Source organism: Geotrypetes seraphini, chromosome 13, assembly GCF_902459505.1.
Source record: "Geotrypetes seraphini chromosome 13, aGeoSer1.1, whole genome shotgun sequence".
NCBI lineage: Eukaryota > Metazoa > Chordata > Amphibia > Gymnophiona > Dermophiidae > Geotrypetes > Geotrypetes seraphini.
The window spans coordinates 26,165,522-26,187,377 of record NC_047096.1 but is presented as its reverse complement, the minus strand read 5'-3'; the positions used below and the strand labels follow the sequence as shown (position 1 = coordinate 26,187,377).

The 21,856-nt window shown below is 45.4% G+C and overlaps 1 protein-coding gene across 4 annotated transcripts in view; it reads right to left on the bottom strand.

Annotated features, from left to right (window-relative positions):
- SIK3 (SIK family kinase 3) overlaps positions 1-21,856 on the bottom strand; it is a 312,583-nt gene that overhangs the window by 89,775 nt on the left and 200,952 nt on the right. For all 4 annotated transcript variants that reach the window (XM_033917543.1, XM_033917544.1, XM_033917545.1 and 1 more), the window contains exons 5-6: positions 12,785-12,909; positions 11,661-11,784 (exon numbers count right to left, since the gene is read on the bottom strand). In XM_033917543.1, the coding sequence (XP_033773434.1) occupies positions 11,661-11,784; positions 12,785-12,909 (249 nt within the window). The remainder of the gene's footprint in view (positions 1-11,660; positions 11,785-12,784; positions 12,910-21,856) is intronic.

Here is a 21,856-nt window from a genome sequence, read left to right as displayed (position 1 = left end):
AGACAGGAAAGCAACAAACTAATCATCAGCAGTCACCACAAATAACATAACTGTGCTGGCAAATGTCAGCTGAGTATCTGATCTCTGGTCTTTCTCCTGGTGCTGAGCCTTTGAACACGGAAGTTTTCAAGCTATTATCCTGGCTCATTTCTCAAAATATTTCCAGAGCAGTCTAACTTGTCTTTGTTTCTAAGTCTCAGTTTCTGATTATATGTCAACCAGAAGGCAGTTCTTCCTTTTTCTGTCTGATTCTAGGCATGAAAAGCTTGAGACCAAAGCCTCCAATTATAGCATCAGACAAAGAAATATCTGGCAACCTGGTATATGCATACCCAGTGGCATATCAAGGGCAGGGCAGTGGGCGAAGTCAGAAGTTGAGGGGCTGCAGTCCTCATGATGTGGCCATCGTCTCTGCCGTCCCCTGCCCCCCTCTCATGTCAACGTCCCGTTCTGGGGCAGACGATTGGCAGAGCCGATAGCTGCACACATGCAGACCACATGTATGCAGACTGCAGCCCTGCAACCTTTTCAAGCACGCCCTAACACAGGTAGCAATCAAGCCAGATAGGCCACTGCACACCTCAGTCTTAAATAAAAGAATAATTTTGTAGAAATTACTTAAGTTAGTATGGTCCATTAAAAAAGTGAGGAATAAGTAGGAGAGGTTATCTGGGAGATATGTAGTTGCACCAAAAGAAACGGGGTATCTCAAATTACAAGCTTTTAGTTTTAGCTTTATTTGTAAATCAGTTGTGGAACGACCCACCCTGGACATCACCGGTAAGAATTAAGGGCTCCTTTTACAAAGCCGCGCTGGCGGTTTTAACGCAAGCACCGGATTAGCGCGTGCTAGCCGGAAATCTACCGCCTGCTCCAAAGGAGGAGTGCATGCGGCAATTTAGCGCGCGCTAATCCGTGCGTTAAGGCCCTAGCGTGGCTTTGTAAAAGGGGCCCTAAATCTTTATCTAATGGGCAGTGATTATACATTCTTTGGGATTTGCAACAGAGACCCAAAGATGGAACTGACCAAATGGAAAACCTGTCAACTGTATTCTGAAAGGATTGGAAGAGTGCAGATTAAAGACTGCCTTTAACTGGACTCCTGAGGATTGCTTTATGAAGGAAAGTCAGGTTTTAAATTAAGAGCACTAAACATTACAGCTTTATTACTGAAACACTCATTATTAATGCAACAGCCTGAGCTCTCTCTTCCGTGGGCTTGGTGCACGCAGATGGCTACAGAAACACTCTGATCGCTCATGGTAATGACATGTGTATTGCCATCGGACCCTGTACCAGCTCTCTGTTTTAACAGATAACTGCAGCGTCATCTTTCCTGGTCTCTTCTGCATGGCGAAACCAAAAGAAACTCTGTGGAATGACGATGTTCCTAAATGGACTTTATTTGAAAATGTCAAAGTTCCAAAGGTACACTAATATCATCCACATAAAAGTAAAATCATCCACATAAAAACCTTAAAGGTATATAGCGGTACAGAATGGAAATTATAAAAATTTTATTAAAATTTGGGAGCCATTAACGTCCTTTTGTCAAGATTGATGCCATTTTTCTAATAATTTTCTATTAATTATGTAAGATTTAGGGTTGGGTGGGGGGTGGGTTTCCATTATATGAAAATATAATAATTAGAGGGATTCGAGGGTGGGAGGGGAAGGGTTATATTTTTAATTATAAGATATAATGATAAGATGCATAAGTGCTTAGATTTATTTTATTTATTATAAATTTTTGGACACTTGATGAAAGTTTTAAAATGAATAAAGAATTTAAAAAAAAAAACAAAAAAAAAAACTTAAAGGACCTAGTCCGCTAGGGATGCAGGACCCAACACGGTCTGCGTTTCGACAAAAAGTCTTCTTCAGGGGTCCCTGGGGGTCCTATAATGATGAATACGTGGGAAAGCTAATATGTGGTGAGCCGGAAGTGAGACACTGCTTACATTTGTAATGGTTTCTTCTGGATTTTTTCTCTGTGGATATTTTGGGGTAATTTTTTTGGTTTTTTGCTCATCTGCATGGCACCATAATGGACAAGCTTATCTCATAGACATATATAAAGAACCCCACCAGAGGAATAGTTTGTTCACAGGCAGCAGCAGAATAAGCATCTACCAACATCAATAGTACAAATTTCTTTCCTATTCAGACACATACTGCCCACACTATAAAAGAGGTATAACATAGGTATAAACAGTTCAAAATCACTCTCCATCCCCTGTGACCCTTCAAACATACACCATCATACTAGAGAGCAGTTTAGCATATGCACACACATGGCGGGGCGTTTTCAAAATGTAAAAAAAGAAAACGAAATCCAGCACAAAACTTCCTAAAAAGATACATCCTTACACTGGAGATGGGGTGGGGGTGGGGGGTGAACAAGGCTCAAAATATCTTGCAGCATTCTTATTAAACAGCCAACTGACATCCTTGCAGAACAGAGAGGGTAGCCTAATGGTTAGTACAGCGGATTATAAACCAAGAGAGACAGGTTCAAATCCCACTGTAGCTTTTTTTTTTTTTTGTAAAGGTGATCCCTCCAGGAACAGAAAAATAGCTACTGTACCTGAATGTACACCACTTCAATAGCCTTCAGGCTGGCAGGTAACCTATATCTTTAGGTGCAGTAAGTAGTTTTCTGTTCCTGGAAGGAGCCCCAGAGAAAATATTAGAGTTACAGTGAGATTTGAACTTGTTCCTTGGTTTACAGTTTACGCTTACCACTAAGCTACTCCTCTGACCTGTTTGCTGATATGTTCAGAGTGGCAATAATATCTGCAGCTGACAGAGAGCTTGGTTTTCCTTTCCAGATTCACTTTTAAGGGAGAGGGAGGGGAATGTGGTGAAATCAGTTAGCTTAGCGGGATTTAAAAAAAAAAAGCTTGGATAATTTCCTAAAAGAGAAAGCCATTAATGAGATGGCTTGGAGAAATTCACTGCTTATTCCCAGGATAAGCAGCATAAAATCTGTTTTACTACTTGGGATCTAGCTATGTACTTGGGACCTGGGTTGGCCACTGTTGGAAACAGGATACTAGGCTTGATGGACCTTTTTCTGTCCCAGTATGGCAATTCTTATATGTTCAAATGTGATTGTATGTTCTTTAAGGCCTTGAATGGGTTATTACCAAGCTACCTTCTTGATCACTTTAAATTTGCAAATAGGAAACTTCTGCGTGAATTGGGTTTTTTTTATTTTCCATCCGTAAAAGGATGTGTTTATAAACAATTTTCTAGTAAAATCTTTGCGTATCAGGCAGCAATGTGGAATAAACAAGTTAGTACCTATATATCTATTTCCACTCTGAAAACATACTTGTTTGTCAAATACTTTGACTAATCTATTGTAATCATACTGTAAATGTTCAGTATTCATATCTTTTGTTAATCACACTGAACCGTGAGGTAGTTGTTATGCTATGGTAACAGCAGCCACTGGGGGATTAAGGAGGGAATCATCCCTTAATGTCTGCAGTGGTCAGCTGCTCAATCAGAGCACCTTTTGAAACATGGACATAGCTGACACAGGTCTAGATAAAAACATGGAAGACATGGAAGTTTTTCCCATTATATTATCGCTGAAAGATGTCTTACTTTTGGGTCTTTCCTAATCCCATCAAAAGCACTATTTGGACGAACTACAGTGAGACATGTCCAAATCCTGACTTTCCAAAATCAGAGCTTGGAAATTTATTAGCAAATGGACTTTAAAAAAAATACATTTTGAGGCCTCTATCTGCTATGAAAGTGAACACCACAGTTTTACCGCAGAACAGGTATACATACACATTGTTCCACCACAAGAAGCAACAGTTCAAATCTCACTCCATCCCTACAATGAACAGACCAGTACAAATAGCAGCACTGCAAGTTTACCTCTCACATACACATATACATAGAAACATAGAAATAGACGGCAGATAAGGGCCACGGCCCATCAAGTCTGCCCACTCCAGTGATCCTCGCTATCTATCTTTGCGGATAGATCCCACATGTCTATCCCATCTGGCCTTAAAATCCGCCACACTGGTGGCCTCAATAACCCGAAGTGGAAGACTATTCCAGCGATCAACCACCCTTTCAGTGAAGAAGAACTTCCTAGTGTCACTGTGCAGTTTCCCGCCCCTGATTTTCCACGAATGCCCCCTTGTTGCCGCGGGACCCACTGCAAAACAGGTAGAGCACGCTGCAAACTTCTCACACTTATGCTGTCTCACCACAGAAGAGGTAAAGTACAGGCGGCAGCAGTGCAATTTTCACCCCCTCCCTGCACAACAGTTTTGTGGAAGCAGCAATGCAAGCTTCTTTTAAACACACATAACCCAACCACAGAGCAGGTGCAATACTGCTGGAGTGACATTCTTTAAATCAAAAGTTCTATCATCAGTAACTAAATGAAGCAGTTTCCTGTAGCTATGATGACAGAGTAAAATTTTTAAACATGGGATACTAATTACGTATTGTCTAGAGAATGACACGGTGGCGGTTTACCCGCGGCCACCGCATTTTAGCCGCGGGTCACCCGCCGAAACGGGGAACGAAAACTAGCAGTCGCTGCGGCGACGGGGACAAGGCCATTCACGGCCCGTGGGGCAGTGAATGGTCTTGTCCCCGCAGTGAGGCATGAAGGATCGCGCGGTCCCCGCAGCACATACCCGCCTGCCCAATCGATCTTACTGTTTAGCCAACTCTCTCCCTTCTCCTCACCTTAGTTTGTAGGTTTTCTTTTTCAGCGACCCGCACGCTATCAGAGAGCCGCGCACCCGCTGCTGCTCAGTTTCGATCTTCTGCTCTGACGCAACCAGAAACAGGAAGTTGCAGCAGAGCAGAAGATTGAACACTGAGCAGCCGCGCGTGCGCGGCTCTTTGGGAAAGCGTGCATGTCGCCGAAAAACAAAACCTACAAACTAAGGTGAGGAGAAGGGAGAGAGCTGGCTAAACAGTAGGATCGATTGGGCAGGCGGGTGGTGGCTGCGGGGACCGTGCGATCGCTCGTGTTCCCGGCTCAAATTGGAAGGAGGGAGTGAAAGGGTAAAGGATTCTGGGCCAAGGAGATGAAGACGGAAAGAAAAACCCACAGCAGGAAAGAAAGGGAAGGACAGGCAGGTGAGCCAGATGCTAGAAGCAAGGGGGGGGGAGGGGAAGAAAGAGGGAAAAAAGCTAGATGGGGTTGAAAAGAAGAGACACACTGGTATGGAAGAGGAAGGTAACAGAAAGAGGGAAAATTATGTGCATGGGGCATAGGGACAGTGACATAAAGGGAACATGCCATGGGGATGGTATATGGACACAGGGGGGGGGCAATGACAGATACATAGGGGAGATATTAGAAATGGAGAAAATAGGAGCACAGAAGCGAGATGGTTTGTGGGGATGGGACAGGGACCAAGCTTGCAGGCTCCAGTGGCTTGCACAAATTACATTGTAACATGCCATGAAAATAAGAGGGAGGAAGGTAGATAGATAGATAGGCCACGCGAGAGGAGCTGAAGGGTAGTAGAAAGGAACAGATGGTAAAGGAGGGAGGGAAGGGTGGTGGTGGAAAGGAATAGGACAGACATTGAAGGAGGGTGGAGAGGAACAGACCCCGAAGGGAAATGTGGAAGACAGAGTGGGAAGAAGACAGATGCCAGACTATGGGGGAGCGGAGGGAAGAAGATGGGTGCTAGACCAATTGGAGGGGGGGGGTGAAGGGAGAGGCACAGTAACAGCAAGTGGAAGACGCAGAGAGAAGACACACAGTGGATGGAAGGAATTGAATGAGAAGATGTGGAAAGCAGAAACCAGACAACAAAGGTAGAAAAAAAAAATTATATTTATTTATTTATTTTTTGCTTTAGGATAAAATAGTATATTAGTTGTGTTGATAAAAATTTATAAACAAAGCCCTGCCAGCTGAACATCTCTTTCTCTAGTTCAGCAGCAGGAACTTTGATTTATAAGAAAGGAATAAGCTAAATATTACAGTACTAAGGCTTATATGGATGCAGCGGGGACGGGGACGGGGCGGTGAATGGGATGGCAGTGGCAGTGACGGGGAGGTGAAAGGGATGGCGGTGACGGTGAAGGGGCGATGAAGGGAACGGCGGTGACGGGGCGGTGCAGAGGATGGTGGGCTGGTGACGGGGCGGTGACGGGGACAGATTTTTTCCCCGTGTCATTCTCTAGTATTGTTTTCTAGATTGTTGAGATTAGTAGCTGTGATCAAGAGATGGAATTCACTGAATAGAACATCTATCAGTTAAGGAATTTGTTTTCTAGCACTGTGGCCAGATCCTCAGCAAGTATGATGTTATGGCAGAATTAGAATACTCCAGTCAATACAGGGCTCATTATTCTGTTACAGTATATCCAATTTACAAGCAAGACAAGATTAGCTTTCCCTAGGTTCCTCCTCCTTCTGTCAATGGCAACAGATCATACACCACTATGTCCTTTAATAACATTTATTCTCACAGGTTTCTCCAATTTTCTCTTCAAAACACCCAGCTAAAGAGATCACGAATTCATAGCATCTGCTGTTTATTTTCAGATTTTAAGCCTTTCAAATGCTTATAAATCTCACCAAACATCAAAACTGCTCAAGGCAACAGAAGATGATATTTTACTGCAACCAGGGGCTGCAAGATTGTTCTGATCAAGGCTTATAATATTTAGGCTCAGTGTTGGCCCTGTTCCTCATTTGCAAAATTCAAGCATTTTGGAACCTTGCCTATAGCAGACAAGGTCTGCTGGTCCCGGCCATGCACCATTATAAACATACAGAAAATCATTGCATATAGCGGACTCGCATATAACGGACTTTCGGATATAACGGACAACCAATTTGGTCCCCAAAGCCGCTTTTAGCTGTAGTTTTCTTCAGCTATAATGGACATGCAAGCTCCGCCTACAAGGCGCATGGCATGCTGGTGATATAGTATCAAAATGCAGCCCAGAAGAAAATGACAGATTATTTTTCTTTCCAGTACAGTACGATATAATGCTTTAGAACAGTGGTCTCAAACTCAAACCCTTTGCAGGGCCACATTTTGGATTTGTAGGTACTTGGAGGGCTGCAGAAGAAATAGTTAATGTCTTAAAGAAATGACAACTTTGAATGAGGTAAAACTCTTTATAGTTTATAAATCTTTCCTTAATTGCTTCTGATAATTTCAGCCATACGCAGCTGAAAGTAGTGCAACGTGCAGAAAGTGAAAAATTATCAAAGTATCCACAGCAAAAAGACAAGATTTTGGACCAACTATTTTGAGGCCCTTGGTATTATAAAGAATGATTCTTCATGGAAAACTTGTGCCTTAAGTGTCCAGTGGTCGCGTCCGCAACCACCTTCAGCTCTCATCTTCTCCAGCACCGGACACACACACAAGCTGTACTGCCTCTAGTGGTTACCTTACGTTCTGGAACGTTGCCTGCCTCACTGCTGTAACCTCACGCAAGCGCTTTCCTGCATCCAGTGTTCTCCCCAGCGCTTTTCAGCCGGGCGCTCCGCCCAGCAAATTTAGATTACCGCCCAGCTGTCATCTGCCGAATCCTGCTGCCACCACTGCTTAACGCGCAGCCTGAAGAGCCGCCGAAAGACTCCCGACGGACTTTAAACAAAACAAACCCCAGCAAGCGACTCGAACCCGGCTTCCCTCCAAAACCGGAAGTTACGTCGGGGGGGGGGGGTAGGGAAGAGAAGCCAGCATGGACCATTAGAGCCCCGGAGCATGCGGGAGATAGACCAGCCACGGAGGGAAGCTTACTTGCTCTTGCTTACTTCGGGCCTTTCTCGATGCCGGGTCCTGCCTACTTTCTGTTTCCGCGAAGGCAGGACCCGGCAACAAGAAAGGCCCGAAGTAAGCAAGAGCAGCAAGTTGTAAGCTTCCCTCTGTTGCTGACCTTTGGGAGATAGGTCAGCGACGAAGGGAAACTTGCAACTTGCCTTTGTCTGTAGCGAATCTGCCGGGTGTGTGAGACGGGAGGGGGGGTGAATGGGAGGAGAAATGCTGCTGTACCCAATTAGAGGGGGAGGTGGAAGAGAAATGCTGGTGCTTCTGCTGTACCCAATTGGGGGTGGGTTAAGAGAAATGCTGCTGCTGCTGCTGCTGTACCCAATAAGGGGAGGGGGAAGAGTCATGCTGCTGCACCCAATTAGGGGGGAGGGTGAAGAGAAATGCTGCTTCTGCTGGACCAAATTGGGGGGAGGAAAGAGAAATGCTGATGATACTGCTTTACCCAATGGGGGGAGGGGAAGAGAAATGCTGCTGCACCCAATTGGGAAGAGAGAGGGAAGGAGGGAGAAGGAAGATCAGGAAAAGGAGGAAAGAGATGCAAAGACCATGGGAGGGAGGGAAAGGGAGGGAAAGGAGATACCATACCATGGAGTGGAAGAGAGAGATGTCAGGGCATATGGGTGGGGAAGCAGGGCCGGATTAAAAGATAGTTCCAGTAGGCACAGGCCTAGGGCCTGAAATGGTCGGGGGGGGGGGGGCGCCAGTGCTGTGCTTTGGGGACTCACCCTTGCTGGATTCGCTGGCAGCAGCAGCAGCCTCATCATCATCCCGGGTGCCCCCCAAACCCGATCCGACCCTCCTATCTCTCCCTCCTTCCTTCATCATGACGTGCCAGAGGGAATCACGGCAGGAGAAAGCCCTGAAGCAGCCTGCTTAGAGTAGAGCAGTGCTGTTTAGAGTCTCATGATGGGAGGGAGGGAGAGATAGGAGGGTCGTGGGGGGGGGGAGAGTAGCAGTCTGCCCCTGGTGCTCAGCCTGGCGTCATGAACTTCTTCGGCTTGCAACAGCATTTACAATTCACTGCTGTTGCCAGCTTCAGGCCTTCCTCTCTGCTGGGTCCTGCCTACTTCTGTTTCTATGAAGGCAGGACCCGACAGAGAAGAAGGCCCAAAGCTGGCAACAGCAGCGAATTGTGAATGCTGCTGCCTGAAGAAGTTCATGACGCCAGGCCTTGGGTGACAGAAGGAGGAAAGGGAGCAGAGGGGGAGATACTTGCTGCACCCAACTGGAGGAAGAAAGAAGATGAGGGAGGGAATGAAACGAGATGCCAGGGATTGGAGGGAAGGAGGAAAGTATGCCAGACCAAGGGAAAAGGAAGGGGGAAAAGAAGGAGAAGATGTCAGAGCATGGAGAGGGAGGGTGAGATGGAAGAAAAGGAAAGAAGTGAGATGATAGAGAATCAGGGAAGGGAAGATACCAAACTGTGGGTGGGGTGTGAAGGAAAGAAAGGAGAAGAGAGAGTTGCCAGAACATAGGGGACGGGATGTTGAAAGAGAAAAATGGAGAGGTGGCAGAGCTGAAATCAATCATGTACAAAGGAGAAGAGAAGGGGCACAGGATAGACAGTTTATTGAAGGAGCATAAAAAGAGGGAAGATGCCATATGGAACGGGGAGAGGGCAGACAGTGGATGGAAGGGGCTGATGCTGTATGGAAGACAGAGCGGACAGATGCTGGCTAGAAAGAAGAGTGAAGACAAGATGATTAAAGCAGAAACAACAAAAGGTAGAAAAAAAAATTTTTGTTGTTGCTTTACGTAGAATCAAATAGTATTGTATCTATTGATTAAAGTTTATAAATAGGAAATGGAAATAAGGCAGTTTTTTGGGGACTAAACCCCTTTCCTCAGGTCAGGACAGGATACCATAACAGGAGGGTGCCCAAAAGGTCGAGCGCGATCGACCAGTAGATCGCAAAGGCAATGCGAGTCGATCGCATTGCCTTGGCAATCCTTTTCTTCCTGCCTCCCTGAGCCAGGCCAGGTGCGTACAAGCGCCGGACTCACAAGACTTCACCTCCGACGTCAATTCTGACGTCAGAGAGGAAGTTCTGGGCCAGCCAATCGCTGCCTGGCTGGCCTGGAACTTCCTGTCCGACATAAGAATTGACATCGGAGGTGAAGTCTTGTGAGTCCGGCACTTGTACATTCCTGGTCTGGCTCGTGGAAGCAGGGAGAAATCGGCATGGTGGCTTAGGGGGTAGGGAAAGAATTGGGGAAGTGGAGAAATTGGCGCAATGGCTTGGGGGGCAGGGGGAGAGAGAAAGAAAGAGAGACAGAAAGAAAAAGGGAGGGGCAGAAAGAAAAAAATATTTGATTTATAGTCAGAAGAAGGAAGTGCAAACAGAGACTCATGAAATCACCAGACAAAAAGGTAGGAAAAATGATTTTATTTTCAATTTAGTGATCAAAATGTGTCTGTTTTAAGAATTTATATCTGCTGTCTATATTTTGCACTATGGCCCCCTTTTACTAAACTGTAATAGCGGTTTTTAGCGCAGGGAGCCTATGAGCATCGAGAGCAGCGCAGGGCATTCAGTGCATCTCCTTGCTCTAAAAAACAGTATTGCGATTTAGTAAAAAGGGAGGGGTTATAGTTGTCTATTTTTGTATAGTTGTTCCTGAGGTGACATTGCATAGAATCATCTGCCTTTACCTCTTTGAAAACCCGCGGAATATAAATGATAATTAACATTTTCTCTGTGTACATTGTGCTTTGTGTTTTTTAAAAAATTTTATTATTGGTAGATCATTTAGACTTGGTCATTTTAAAAGTAGCTCGCAAGCCCAAAAAGTGTGGGCACCCCTGCTGTAGAGCCATTTCTTGTATGACTAGATGAGCTATATTTATCTTTTTTTTTTTTAGTTGTTTAAATTCATGCAGAAATAAATGGCTAGATTGAACCTAATGACTTCATTAATGCCTTTTCCTTTTTTAAACCTCTATACCATTTGAAAGAGGGCAAATACTTCTTAAATTTAGTAAAAATATTCTGGCACAAGTATCAAACCTTAAAAAAGGAAGTCATATTGAGCATTGGAAAATAATAATAATAATTAACTAATAAAAATAGTATACATTTAGGGCTCCTTTTACTAAGTTACGATAGAGGTTTTAGTGTGCGCTTAGCGCGCGGAGGAATTGCCATGCGCGCTAGATACTAACGCCAGCATTGAGTTGGCGCTAGTTTTCCCATGTAGTGCAGGGGTTTGCGCGCGCTAAAAATGCTAGCGCACCTTAGTAAAAGATGGGGTTAATTTTCCCCACCACCAAATTTCCCCATCCCGCCCCACCCAGCTACTTTTTCATGCCACCCGGCTGGAAAAATTTCTGGGGAGAACACTGTGCATCTATACGTGATTGTGAGGTGAGGTGTAGAGGACAATCACGTACAGATGCAGGAAAGTGCTTGCGTGAGGTTACAGCAGTGAAACGGGCAACGTTCCAGAACGCGACCGCCGGACACTTAAGGCACAAGTTTTCCCATAAAGAATCATTCTTTATAATACTGAGGGCCTCAAAATAGTACCTGGCGGGTCGCATGTAGCCCCCGGGTCATGAGTTTGAGACCACTGCTTTAGAACATCTTTTAGGGTTTTGGTTTTGCAATTGTTTTGTGCCATACCAATGTTTTGCTGAGTTTTGTGCTTGATGTTGCTGATATGGTTGTGCAGTGTCTGTTCATTGATTGAACGATGTTTCAAGTTGGCCTAAATAAAGTTTTTAAAAACTGCAACTTTGGATATAACGGACCATTTTTCCAGGTCCCTTGAAGTCCATTATAACGAGATTATACTGTAAAGTCCGCTGATCTCCATGACTCATGCAACTCAACTGACACACTGCAATGTCTCCACCTTTACCTGTGGACATGAAGAAGGGAATACGGAACTTGCCACTAAGGACCCTTGCCCGCAGGTTCTGCAGCGTGCTGCCATCAAAGGGTAAGGCACCACATACCAGAACATAGAGGACCACACCAAGGCTCTATATGAGGAAAAAAGGATTATGTCAGCAGCTGAAGGAAGAAGAGCATGGATATTTAACTTTTACACAGCAAAGCTCGAGACTTCAGACAAAACAGAGATCTGGGAAAAGCAGAGGTCTCTATTATACTCTTTGGAAAAGCAAGATTTATATAGGATAGACCCAAGTACCCAGTGGCGTAGTAAGGGGAGAAGGGGAGAGGGAGCTGTGCACCCCGGGTGCCATCTTGGTGGAGGTACCAACATCCATCCTCCTCTCCGCCCACTCCCCCCCCCCTTATACCTCTAGCTCATCGCCAGCATGAGAAGCAATTCCAACCTGCTGCTCACGCCAGCATTGGCTCTTCCTTTGACATCACCTCTGGGTCCTGAGCCTAGGAAGTGATGTCAGAGGGAGAGCCGATATGGGCAGCACGTTTGTGATGCTGCTCCTGCTGGGAAAGTTAGAGGTATGGGGAAAGGAGTGGGGGGGTGGACAGAAAGAAGAGGGGGGTGTAGAAAAGGGTGGGAGCGGGGCACCATCACCCTGGTACCTCTCACCCTCGTTACGCTACTGCAAGTACAATAAAGAACAGCATATCAGTTACCGGTAAAGTGGATATAGAGGGATATCAAGAGGATCCATCTTGGAGGTTGCTCTTTGGAGTCCTTCTGGGTAGAGCTCCGATTGTGATGTCATAATGGCTCATTCCACCAATGCCTAAGCTCCGTCCTCATCTGCACAAGCCTCAAACACTTTAAAATCATAAGTGTTCAAGGCTTGTGGGGTTAAGGCAGAGCTTACAGGAATGGGGCAGAGACGAAATTAGTGGGGATGGAATGGGGAAATTGAGTTCCTGCGGGGACGGGAAAAATTTCTCCCCGTGTCATTCTCTACTTCTAGGTATGGCAAGGAGCTGCAGATTTCACCATCAGGACAAGATGAGGGATAAAAGGCAACTAATAGAGGGAATAGGAACTGCTCCCCCCAACTGTCATGCCTAGAACTCTTTGATACCTACCCAGATATCCACCTTTGGCCCATCATATTCCTTGCCTTCAAAGAGCTCAGGGGCAGCATAAGGAGGGCTTCCACACCACGTCTTCAGCAGCTGACCCGGAGTGAACAGGTTGCTGAATCCAAAATCTGAAAGGAAAAATCTACAGCTTTAGGCCAGTTAATTACCTGAAAACCAAATTAACCAATTCTGTGTGTGCATTCCAGGACAAACCCCAAACCTTTGGGATTACACCTCTACCAATATATAAAGCACAGTTACTTACCTGTTATAAATGTTATCCGAGGACAGCAGGTGAAATTCTCGTATGTGGGTGATGTCATCCACGGAACCTGGTATGGACAGTGCAAAAATGTACTGTCACTTTAAACTTTTTGCAAGTCTCAAAACTGCCTGTACCATATATACACTAATGCCTTCCCGCCCAATGTCGGCTTATGGGACAATCAGTTCAGTAAAAAAGCTAAGAAGCCAACTATGGGAGGTAGGTAGGTTGTAAAAATATCTATCAACTGTCCTCAGATAACACCTGTTATAGGTAAGTAACTGTGCTTTATTTCAGGACAAACAGGCAGCATATTCTCACATTTGAGACTACCTAGTTGAAATTACAAGAACTGGAAGGAAGTTGCCTTTAAGTGGAGAATAAACTTGGTAGAACTGCTTTGCTAAACCAACTATCTAGTCTGAAATGAGTCTCCAAACAGTAATGGGATGTGAAGGTATGAATTGTGGACCAGGTGGTTGCATTACTGATGTCCTCAATGGGAGTGTACCGGAGATGAGCTACTGAAGTTGCCATTGCTCTAACTTTATGTGCTGTGACATGACCGTCCAGCAGCAGCCCAGCCCAAGCATAGTAAAAAGAGTGAGTCCACCAACCATGTGGAAATGGTTCTCTAAGTTACAGTCTGTTAGGATCAAATGAGAAGAACAGTTGAGTGGGATTTCTGTATTTCAATCTAGATAGTATGCTAAAGCATGTTCACAGTCCAAAGTGTGGAGTGCAGCTTCACCAGAGTGAGAATGTGGTCTTGGAAAGAAGACAGAAAGAACAATAGACTGTTCAAACGAAAATCCAATATGACCTTAGGATGAAATTTCAGATATGTACTAATGACTTCAGTAAAAGGTCATATAAAATTGTAACAATATTCTACTGGTTAACACTGAGGTTTGAAAAAGTCTACTGCCAAATTTGTCTAAAGTTCTTTCTTCTCTACCAGGAGAAGTGCTAGCATAGGTTCTGGATCTGCTAGTCTTCTTTAACGCAGACTCTACAAGGAGTGATTGATGTTGGAGTTGATGTTTGTCAAAACCTGGGCAAGATTGGACTCTATAAAAGGATTCAAGCTTTAGTGGAGCCACAAGAACCAGAAGGAGCACTTCCCAATTTTTAAACATAGTGTCTTTCATTAAGTTATGAAAGGTAAACTTTAGACAATCCTTTGTTATCTGCTTACAGTCCAAAGCATCAAAGAGTTCTGCCCTAGATTCAGACTCTGACTCCATTCTTGATTGGTAGAGTTGTCCCATTTGTTTGATAAATTTCATAAATGAAAGGCTGATGGATCTGAAGAAATCCCATATGACACCTCAGCTGAGAGCTCTGGACATTGAATGGAAGAATGGTGAGACAAATCAGTCATATTCCTCAATGTCCTGTGCTGGAGAAGGGGAGCATCGAGATATCCAATGAGGTGAGCACTGAGCCTGACACTGAGAAGTGTGTCAACTATGATGTTGAGTAGAGCGTCGAGAAACAATTCTTCATCGTCTATGACGTTGATCCAATGTAGAATGAGAAAAAGAGGCTCAATGCCTGGATGATGATATTCTGCTTGATGTCAAGGAGTTTGAGATCTGGCTCTTGATGATCATTTAGAACTCTGCTCAGACTGAGCTGGTACTGACTGTGTCATGGCAGGAGCTTGAAGTACGTTTGTCTGCAACATGCTAGCCAACTCTGTTTGAATAATTTTTCTAATTTGGTCCTGTACAGTACAGATGGTGCAGTTGGGTGTTGAGACATTAGTGACCTTCATGATGAGGCATACTTTCGAGGAGACATCACTTGAAAAGATAACAACTTTGTCTCAATGCACCGATGCTTAGAATGCAAGCTGGGATGCCGATGCATGCCTAGATGGCGAAGGGTCCTTAAGCCTCTTATCCTTTTTACCATGTGATCCTGATGGTGGCAGCAGTGATGATACCAACATCAATTGAGGGGTTGGTGTTGGTGCCGGCTTCGATGTTGATGGCCTTTATGTTTCTGTGTTGGAGGTTGCAGATATTCCTGATGCTCCAAATGTTGCACTGTAAAGTTTTTCAAATTGAAGCGGTGTAGCCTTTAGTGATATTTTTTGAAGTTCGAAGCAGCACTGACTAGAGTCTACACAGTGCTCAGGACGAAGGCACTGAACACACCAGTTATGTGGATCAGTGACTGAGATGGTCTTATTGCATTGGGTGCATGCTTAAAGCCCTAGAAGGCTTTGACAGGGAGGAAAAGACTGCTAATGCAAAATCGAAGGACTCAATGGTCCAAGGAGGTCGAGTAAATTTAAACCTGAAAAAGGGTCAACACTCCCAGCCTGCGAACAGGCTTCGAGTGGTTTGAAGGCCCAAAAATATTAAAAGGGGAAAAAATGAAAATTTTTACAAGAAAAAGAAAGAACTATGAAAATAATATTGGGAAGGCACAAAAAGTGAAGTTTGATGCGCTTTTGAAGAACTCCAAAAGAACACAACTTCTCAACTACACAGAAAACTGAGAACTGATGGTCCCATGAGATGTCAGACAGGAGGCACTGGTGCATGTGTGGCATAGGCAGTCTCGAGACTTGCAAAAAGTTTTTAAAGTGACAGTACACTTTTGCACTGTCCAAACTGGGATCCATGGATGGCATCACCCACATGTGAGAATATACTGCCTGCTTATCCTAGGATAAAATATTATATTTAGTAGTATGTAATATTTTTATATTTATTGATCCCCTTTCTCCCTACCCATCATTCACCCACACCATTTCCTGCTTTTCTTATACAGATTGTTGGTGGGACAGGTATTCAAATTTCATAGCTTTACCCTACTACATAAAGTGTTCCCTGTTTTCAATTAAACTCCATATTTTAATCTATTTTAGAGATTAAAACTCATTCCTGATGCTCATCTTTTCTATCATTATTAGATTTTACAGTCCACAAAATAGGGACTGTTATTTGTGTGTATCTGTCCAGTGGGGTATAGACCAATTGGACGGGAAAAGCAAAATGAATCAAAAAATCGATTCAATAGGCCAAATCGAATTGAAAATTTTTTCCTCATTAAGTAGTAGTAAGAACCTCATTAACATTTCTGTTGTGCTGCCAGATATACCCAGCACTGTACATTAAACATGAAAGAGACAATGCCTGCTCATTAGAACTTACAATCTAATCAAAACAGACAAATGGGACAAATAGGGGTTAGGGAATTTTTCACAGAGGGAATGATAAACCAGGTATTGTTATGTTACAAGCGAGTAAGGGTTAAGAGTTAAAAGCAGCCTTCTTACCAGCCTTAACTGCAATACTATATAAAAGTAAGGCAGTCTTGTAATAAACAGGTATTTTTCACAAGCATAGACCAAGGCCAAGGGGGCTTGTTTACTGTGTAATGTTTCTGCAGGAAATATATTATTGGGAATGAAAGAAATCATTGATCCCTGCAAACAAGAGTCTGTGTCAGTTATACAGCACATTCTCTCTCAAAACATTTTCCCAGGAGACAGCAGTTTGTCCACAAAGCTGGTAATATGAACATGTGTGAAAGAAATGGGGCTCCCCAAAAAGAAAAATAACCTTTGGTGAAAAAGGTTACAAGACACCCTAATGTATGTGTTGATTTCTTACTTGCCTTCTCCAAATCCAAGCCAAATCTCCTATCTGTTCAAATGATAAGATATTATACAAAGTATATGCTCAGAACTAGATACTAAGGCAGGATGAAACAGATTTTGTACTGAATAAACAACACATCAAATTTGGAGACCCCATTTCAATTTTCCCATCATCTATTCACTGTCAGAGTGATTGAGATGAAGTGACTAGACTGTATAAAATATATTTTTTAAGCAGCTGAATGGCCCTACTAAAAACACTAGTGCACCTTAGTAAAAGGAGCCCTATGAATCTCTTATGATATGTAAAAAAACTACCGTATTTTCTCGCATATAACGCGCGCGTTATACGTGGTTTTTACGTACCGCGCATACCCTTGCGTGTTATACGCGTGAGCGCGTTGTACAAAATTTTTTTTACATAGTTCCCCCCCCCCGATGTCCGATTCCCCCCCCCCCCCCGCAGGACCGCTCGCACCCCCACCCCGAAGGACCGCTCGCACGCACAAGCACCCCCACCCCGAAGGAGCGCTCGCACGCACTCCCACCGCACCCCCACCCTGAAAGACCGCTCGCACCCCCACAGCCTCCCGATCCCCCCCATCATGTAAAAGCTCCTACTGGTGTCCTGCTGCTTCCTCTTGGCGATCCCGACACCCGACACGATCGGGGCAAGAGGGAGCTCAAGTCCTCTTGCCCCAGCCAACTGCGGCACCCCCGACACGATCAGGGCAAGAAGGAGCTCAAGTCCTCTTGCCCCAACCAACCGCGGCACCCCCGACACGATCGGGACAAGAGGGAGCTCAAGCCCTCTTGCCCCACCAACTTCCCGACACGATCGGGGCAAAAGGGAGCCCAAGCCCTCTTGCCCCGCCGACTCCCAAACTCCCAGACAATATCGGGCCAGGAGGGAGCCCAAGTCCTCCTGGCCCTGGCGACCCCCCCCCCCCCCCCCCCCCCGGCTAGTTGTTCGTGCCAGGAGGGAGCCCAAACCCTCCTGGCCACGGCGACCCCCTACCCCCACCCCGCACTACATTACGGGCAGGAGGGATCCCAGGCCCTCCTGCCCTCGACGCAAACCCCCCTCCCCCCAACGACCTCCGACCGGATAAGGGACTGATGCGAAAGTTGAGGACCCTCGAAGCCCTTATGATGCACTGTGCGATACCGAGCATCCAATTTTCCAGGGACCGCAGGGATAGAGTAAGGAGACTCAAAACATCTCATGAAGGTCTGGTCGAGGAGCTTATGCAGAGGCAGGAGCAGGGACTCGGCTGGGGGATGAGGCAAGTGCATGGTATCGAGGTACTCCTTGGAGTATCGAGAACCAGAATCGAGGGTAATGTCCAGGTCATCCGCCATTTGTCTTAGAAACGAGGAAAAAGACAGTTGGTCCACCAGCGCCGGTCGTCGAGAAGGACTGGAAGAAGACGAGGCCTCGGGCTCTACAGAGGCCTGCGAACAACAGGGTGAGTGAAAAACATCGGGGTCCTCGAACTCCGGACCCGGAGGAGGAGACACAGCTGAAGCAGAGTACCCCATACGAGGCAATTTCTTTTGAGGAGAGACGGTCGAGTGCCGAGAGGAATGCCTCGAAGAGTGCCTGGATCGATGCCCCTCTCGATGCCTGGAGGGGGATCGAGACCGCCGGTGAGAATACTGATCCCTAGAAGCCTCCAAAGAGCAGATAGGACTCGAGGCCGTAGATCAGAGAGGCGGAAGATTCGACGCCTCCCGAGACGCCGCCCAGGCTTGATAGGGGGTTCGGAAGAACTCGTCCTGTTTCTTGCTATGCCCAGGACTGGGAGGCCCCGAGGGTGGACGCCACACTGTGTCATGGAGAGGGGTAATAGGCTCCAAGGGAGGCAAGTCACTAAGGGAGGCCTTCCTCGAGGGAATCGACTCCAAGGGAGGCATGTCACTAAATGAGGCCTTCCTCGAGGGACCAGCCACCGACCGCCGCTCCTCCTCGCCGAGCAACGAGGTCGTGATCGTGGCAATCAGCCGGGGTCCCATGGTGGTCATGAGTTCCACAAACCGAGCCTCCAAAATGGACCGCAACGAAGCCGATATGGAGGGATCCGCACCAAAAGGGGGCCCTTCCGCACGGTCTCCGCGCTCTTTCGGTGCCGAGTGCTTTTGCTTGCCAGCCTTCGGCACTTTGAGCACCACCAGTGGAACTGTAGGGGTCGGTACCTGTTCCGAGGAGACGGAGGAAAGCACCGGTGCCGAGGTCGAGGCCGAAACCGGTGTAAACGATGCCGGTTTCAGAAGGCCCGAAGCAGCAGGGGAGGCAGAGGGCTTCGCAGACGGAGTCGAAGCACCAGTCGATGTCGAAGCCGAAGGATCCATCTTGACCATCGACTCCCACAAAAAACAGCGGCGTTTAAACGCTCGCGCTGTGAGAATGGAGCAAGGCCGGCACGATTTCGAAAGTGGTCCGGACCCAGACACTGCAGGCAGCATCGATGCGGGTCCGTGAGCGAAATCGCGCACTGGCACTTGCTACACTTTTTAAAACCGGTGATCGGCCGGGACATAGGCTGGAAAAGCTTCGCCGCAAGGTCGAAGGCGCGGGGCCCAAGCCACGCGGCCGACCCGGTGTCGGAAGGAAAATTTTTTTTTTTTTAAAGAAATCAAAGAAAGAAACAAACGCACGGCAAGAGCAAAATAACTCAAACCGCGGCGATGCAGAAGGCGAAAAAATGGGTTCAATTGGCGCAGAATTGAAGTAAACTTCTCAGTTCCGCAGAAGAAAAAAAACTGAGGAGACACACCCGGAGCATCGGGCGGGAAGGCACTGGCGCATGCGTGGTGCGGGCATCTCGAAACTTCTGAGTTTCTTCAAGCAAAATATGCTTGTGAGACGTCCGTATCGGGGCTCTATCGGATGACATCACCCAGTAGTGAGAATACCTGCCTGCTTGTCCTGGGATAATAGCTGCCACACCGTGAGCCTGCTCAGATGCTCCCATTAAATTTCCTGGAATTATTTTGCCAAAATGGTAATAATGAAGGGTAAGGTGAGAGGTATTTTCCTCAGAGCCTTCTACATTACTGCCTGGAACAATGGATTGCTTTGTTCAGTATTTTGGTCTGGGAGAAAGCTCCGTTGCAGACCTATATCAAGGACAGCTCAAGACAGGTGGACTGGCTGGGAACTGAGGGGTAGAAAACTCAGTCCGAAGCAGAGGGATAAAGGGATCCTCTGCTGTAGCCATTCCCTGAAGCACTGGGCCTGCGGTTCACATTGGTGCCTCTTAGAGAAGTATTCAATGTGTCTCAAGAGGGATTAGGCACTGGTTTACTGGAAAAGAAGACTTCACCACAGGGGACATAGAAGTGGAACATGCCTGCAGTAGGAGTAGAGCCACAAATGGCAGAGTTAGGCTCCAAAGTGGCCCTTCTTTTCCTTCTGGATTTGTACAAAGAGCCAGGCACCACTGCTTTATAGCAATCTTTGATTTCTGGATTGAGCTCCCGTGACCTGAAACTTTTACTTTGGAATCTATTTGGAAAACAGTCGTAAACCTGGGTAAGATTAACTTTACAATATACTAATATAGAATCACACTTGAAGATCTTGAGAAGAAAATAAATACAAATGAAGCTGAGATTATTCAATATTGTAATAAGCTGGGGAAAGTGGAAGAAACAGTTACTACAATGAAAATGCTGGAATGTGCGTTAGTGAAGGATAATATCTGGCTAAAACCAAAGTTTAAATCTTTGTAAAATGTCGATAGAAACTGTAACAAGACTTTTAAACATTCTATATTTACCTGCAGTTTCAGCCAAAGAACTCTTTCTTATATACTTGAAAGAAACATTGAATATTCCCTCCCAAAACTATTCTATTTATTGTGAAAATGCACCATTTACCCTTTCAAAGGAGGAGTGAACCTGGTCTTCAACTAGATTCTGTTCAAGAAATTGAACTTTTAGATATTTCTATATTGTTGAATACATGCTCGTATGAGTCTGAAATTGCTAAATCTGCTACTTTGCTAGTTATGTTTACATTGTTTTCTGATAAAGATTGGGTGATGCAACTTTATTTTAGTCTAACTTTTGCAGATCCTTTTTCATGTTTTCCACGCCCTCCTCAATGTCTACTCTGTTACAAATCTTGGAATCATCCGCAAAAAGGCAAACTTTCTCTTCTAACCCTTTGGCAATGTCGCTCACAAACATATTGAACAGGATCGGCCCCAGCACCAATCCCTGAGGGACTCCACTATTCACCTTTCCCTCCTCCATTAACCACCACCCTCTGGCGTCTGTCCATTTCTAATCCAGTTCACCACTTTGGGTCCTAACTTCAGCCCGTCAAGTTTGTTGAAGAGCCTTCTATGAGGAACCGTGTCAAAGGCTTTGCTGAAATCCAAGTAAATTACATCTAGCATATGCCCTTGATCCAATTCTCCAGTCACCCAATCAAAGAATTCAATCAGATTCATCTGGAACGATTTACCTTTTGTAAAACCATGTTGCCTGTAACCCATTTGATTCTAGGAATTTCACTATCCATTCTTTCAGAAATGCTGCCATTATTTTTCCAATAACCAAAGTGAGGCTTACCGGCCTGTAGTTTCCCGCTTCATCTCTGCGACCACTTTTGTGAATAGAGAGCACATCCGCTCTTCTCCAATCCCCAGAAACAGTCTTGTATTGTGGACAAATATATACTGGGGACCAGGCTGAAAACACCAAACTTCGACCATCGGACAACTGCCACTCTCCTCAAAATCTCAATGCTGGATCAGGGGTACTGAGGACGTGCGTAAGTGTCTCAGCATCATCACTCCCTGACCAAGGTGGTACAGTTCCTTACAGTGGCGAACTGCTGGTCAAGAGCTAGGTGTATTGGCAAAGCTAGTCAGAATTTTCTGTATGGTTCTGGAAATATTTATCTGGATTTCCCAATACCAACAACTTTTTTGTGTGGGGGGTTTTTCCCACTGTTTGATATTACATTATTATTTCTAGGTTTTATAAAAAAAAAAGGCAAAACACAGTACTAGGAAAAATCCTTTCCAGTAAATCATCTTTTCCATATTGCTTTGCCTGCCAAGCCAAACAGTAACAGATGCATAGGGACTATCTCACAGACCTATTCTGGGAGAAAAACTTTGGAAGAATAGTTTCAGACTTCCTTCATATACAAAAATGGAAAAAAAAAAGTTTCCAC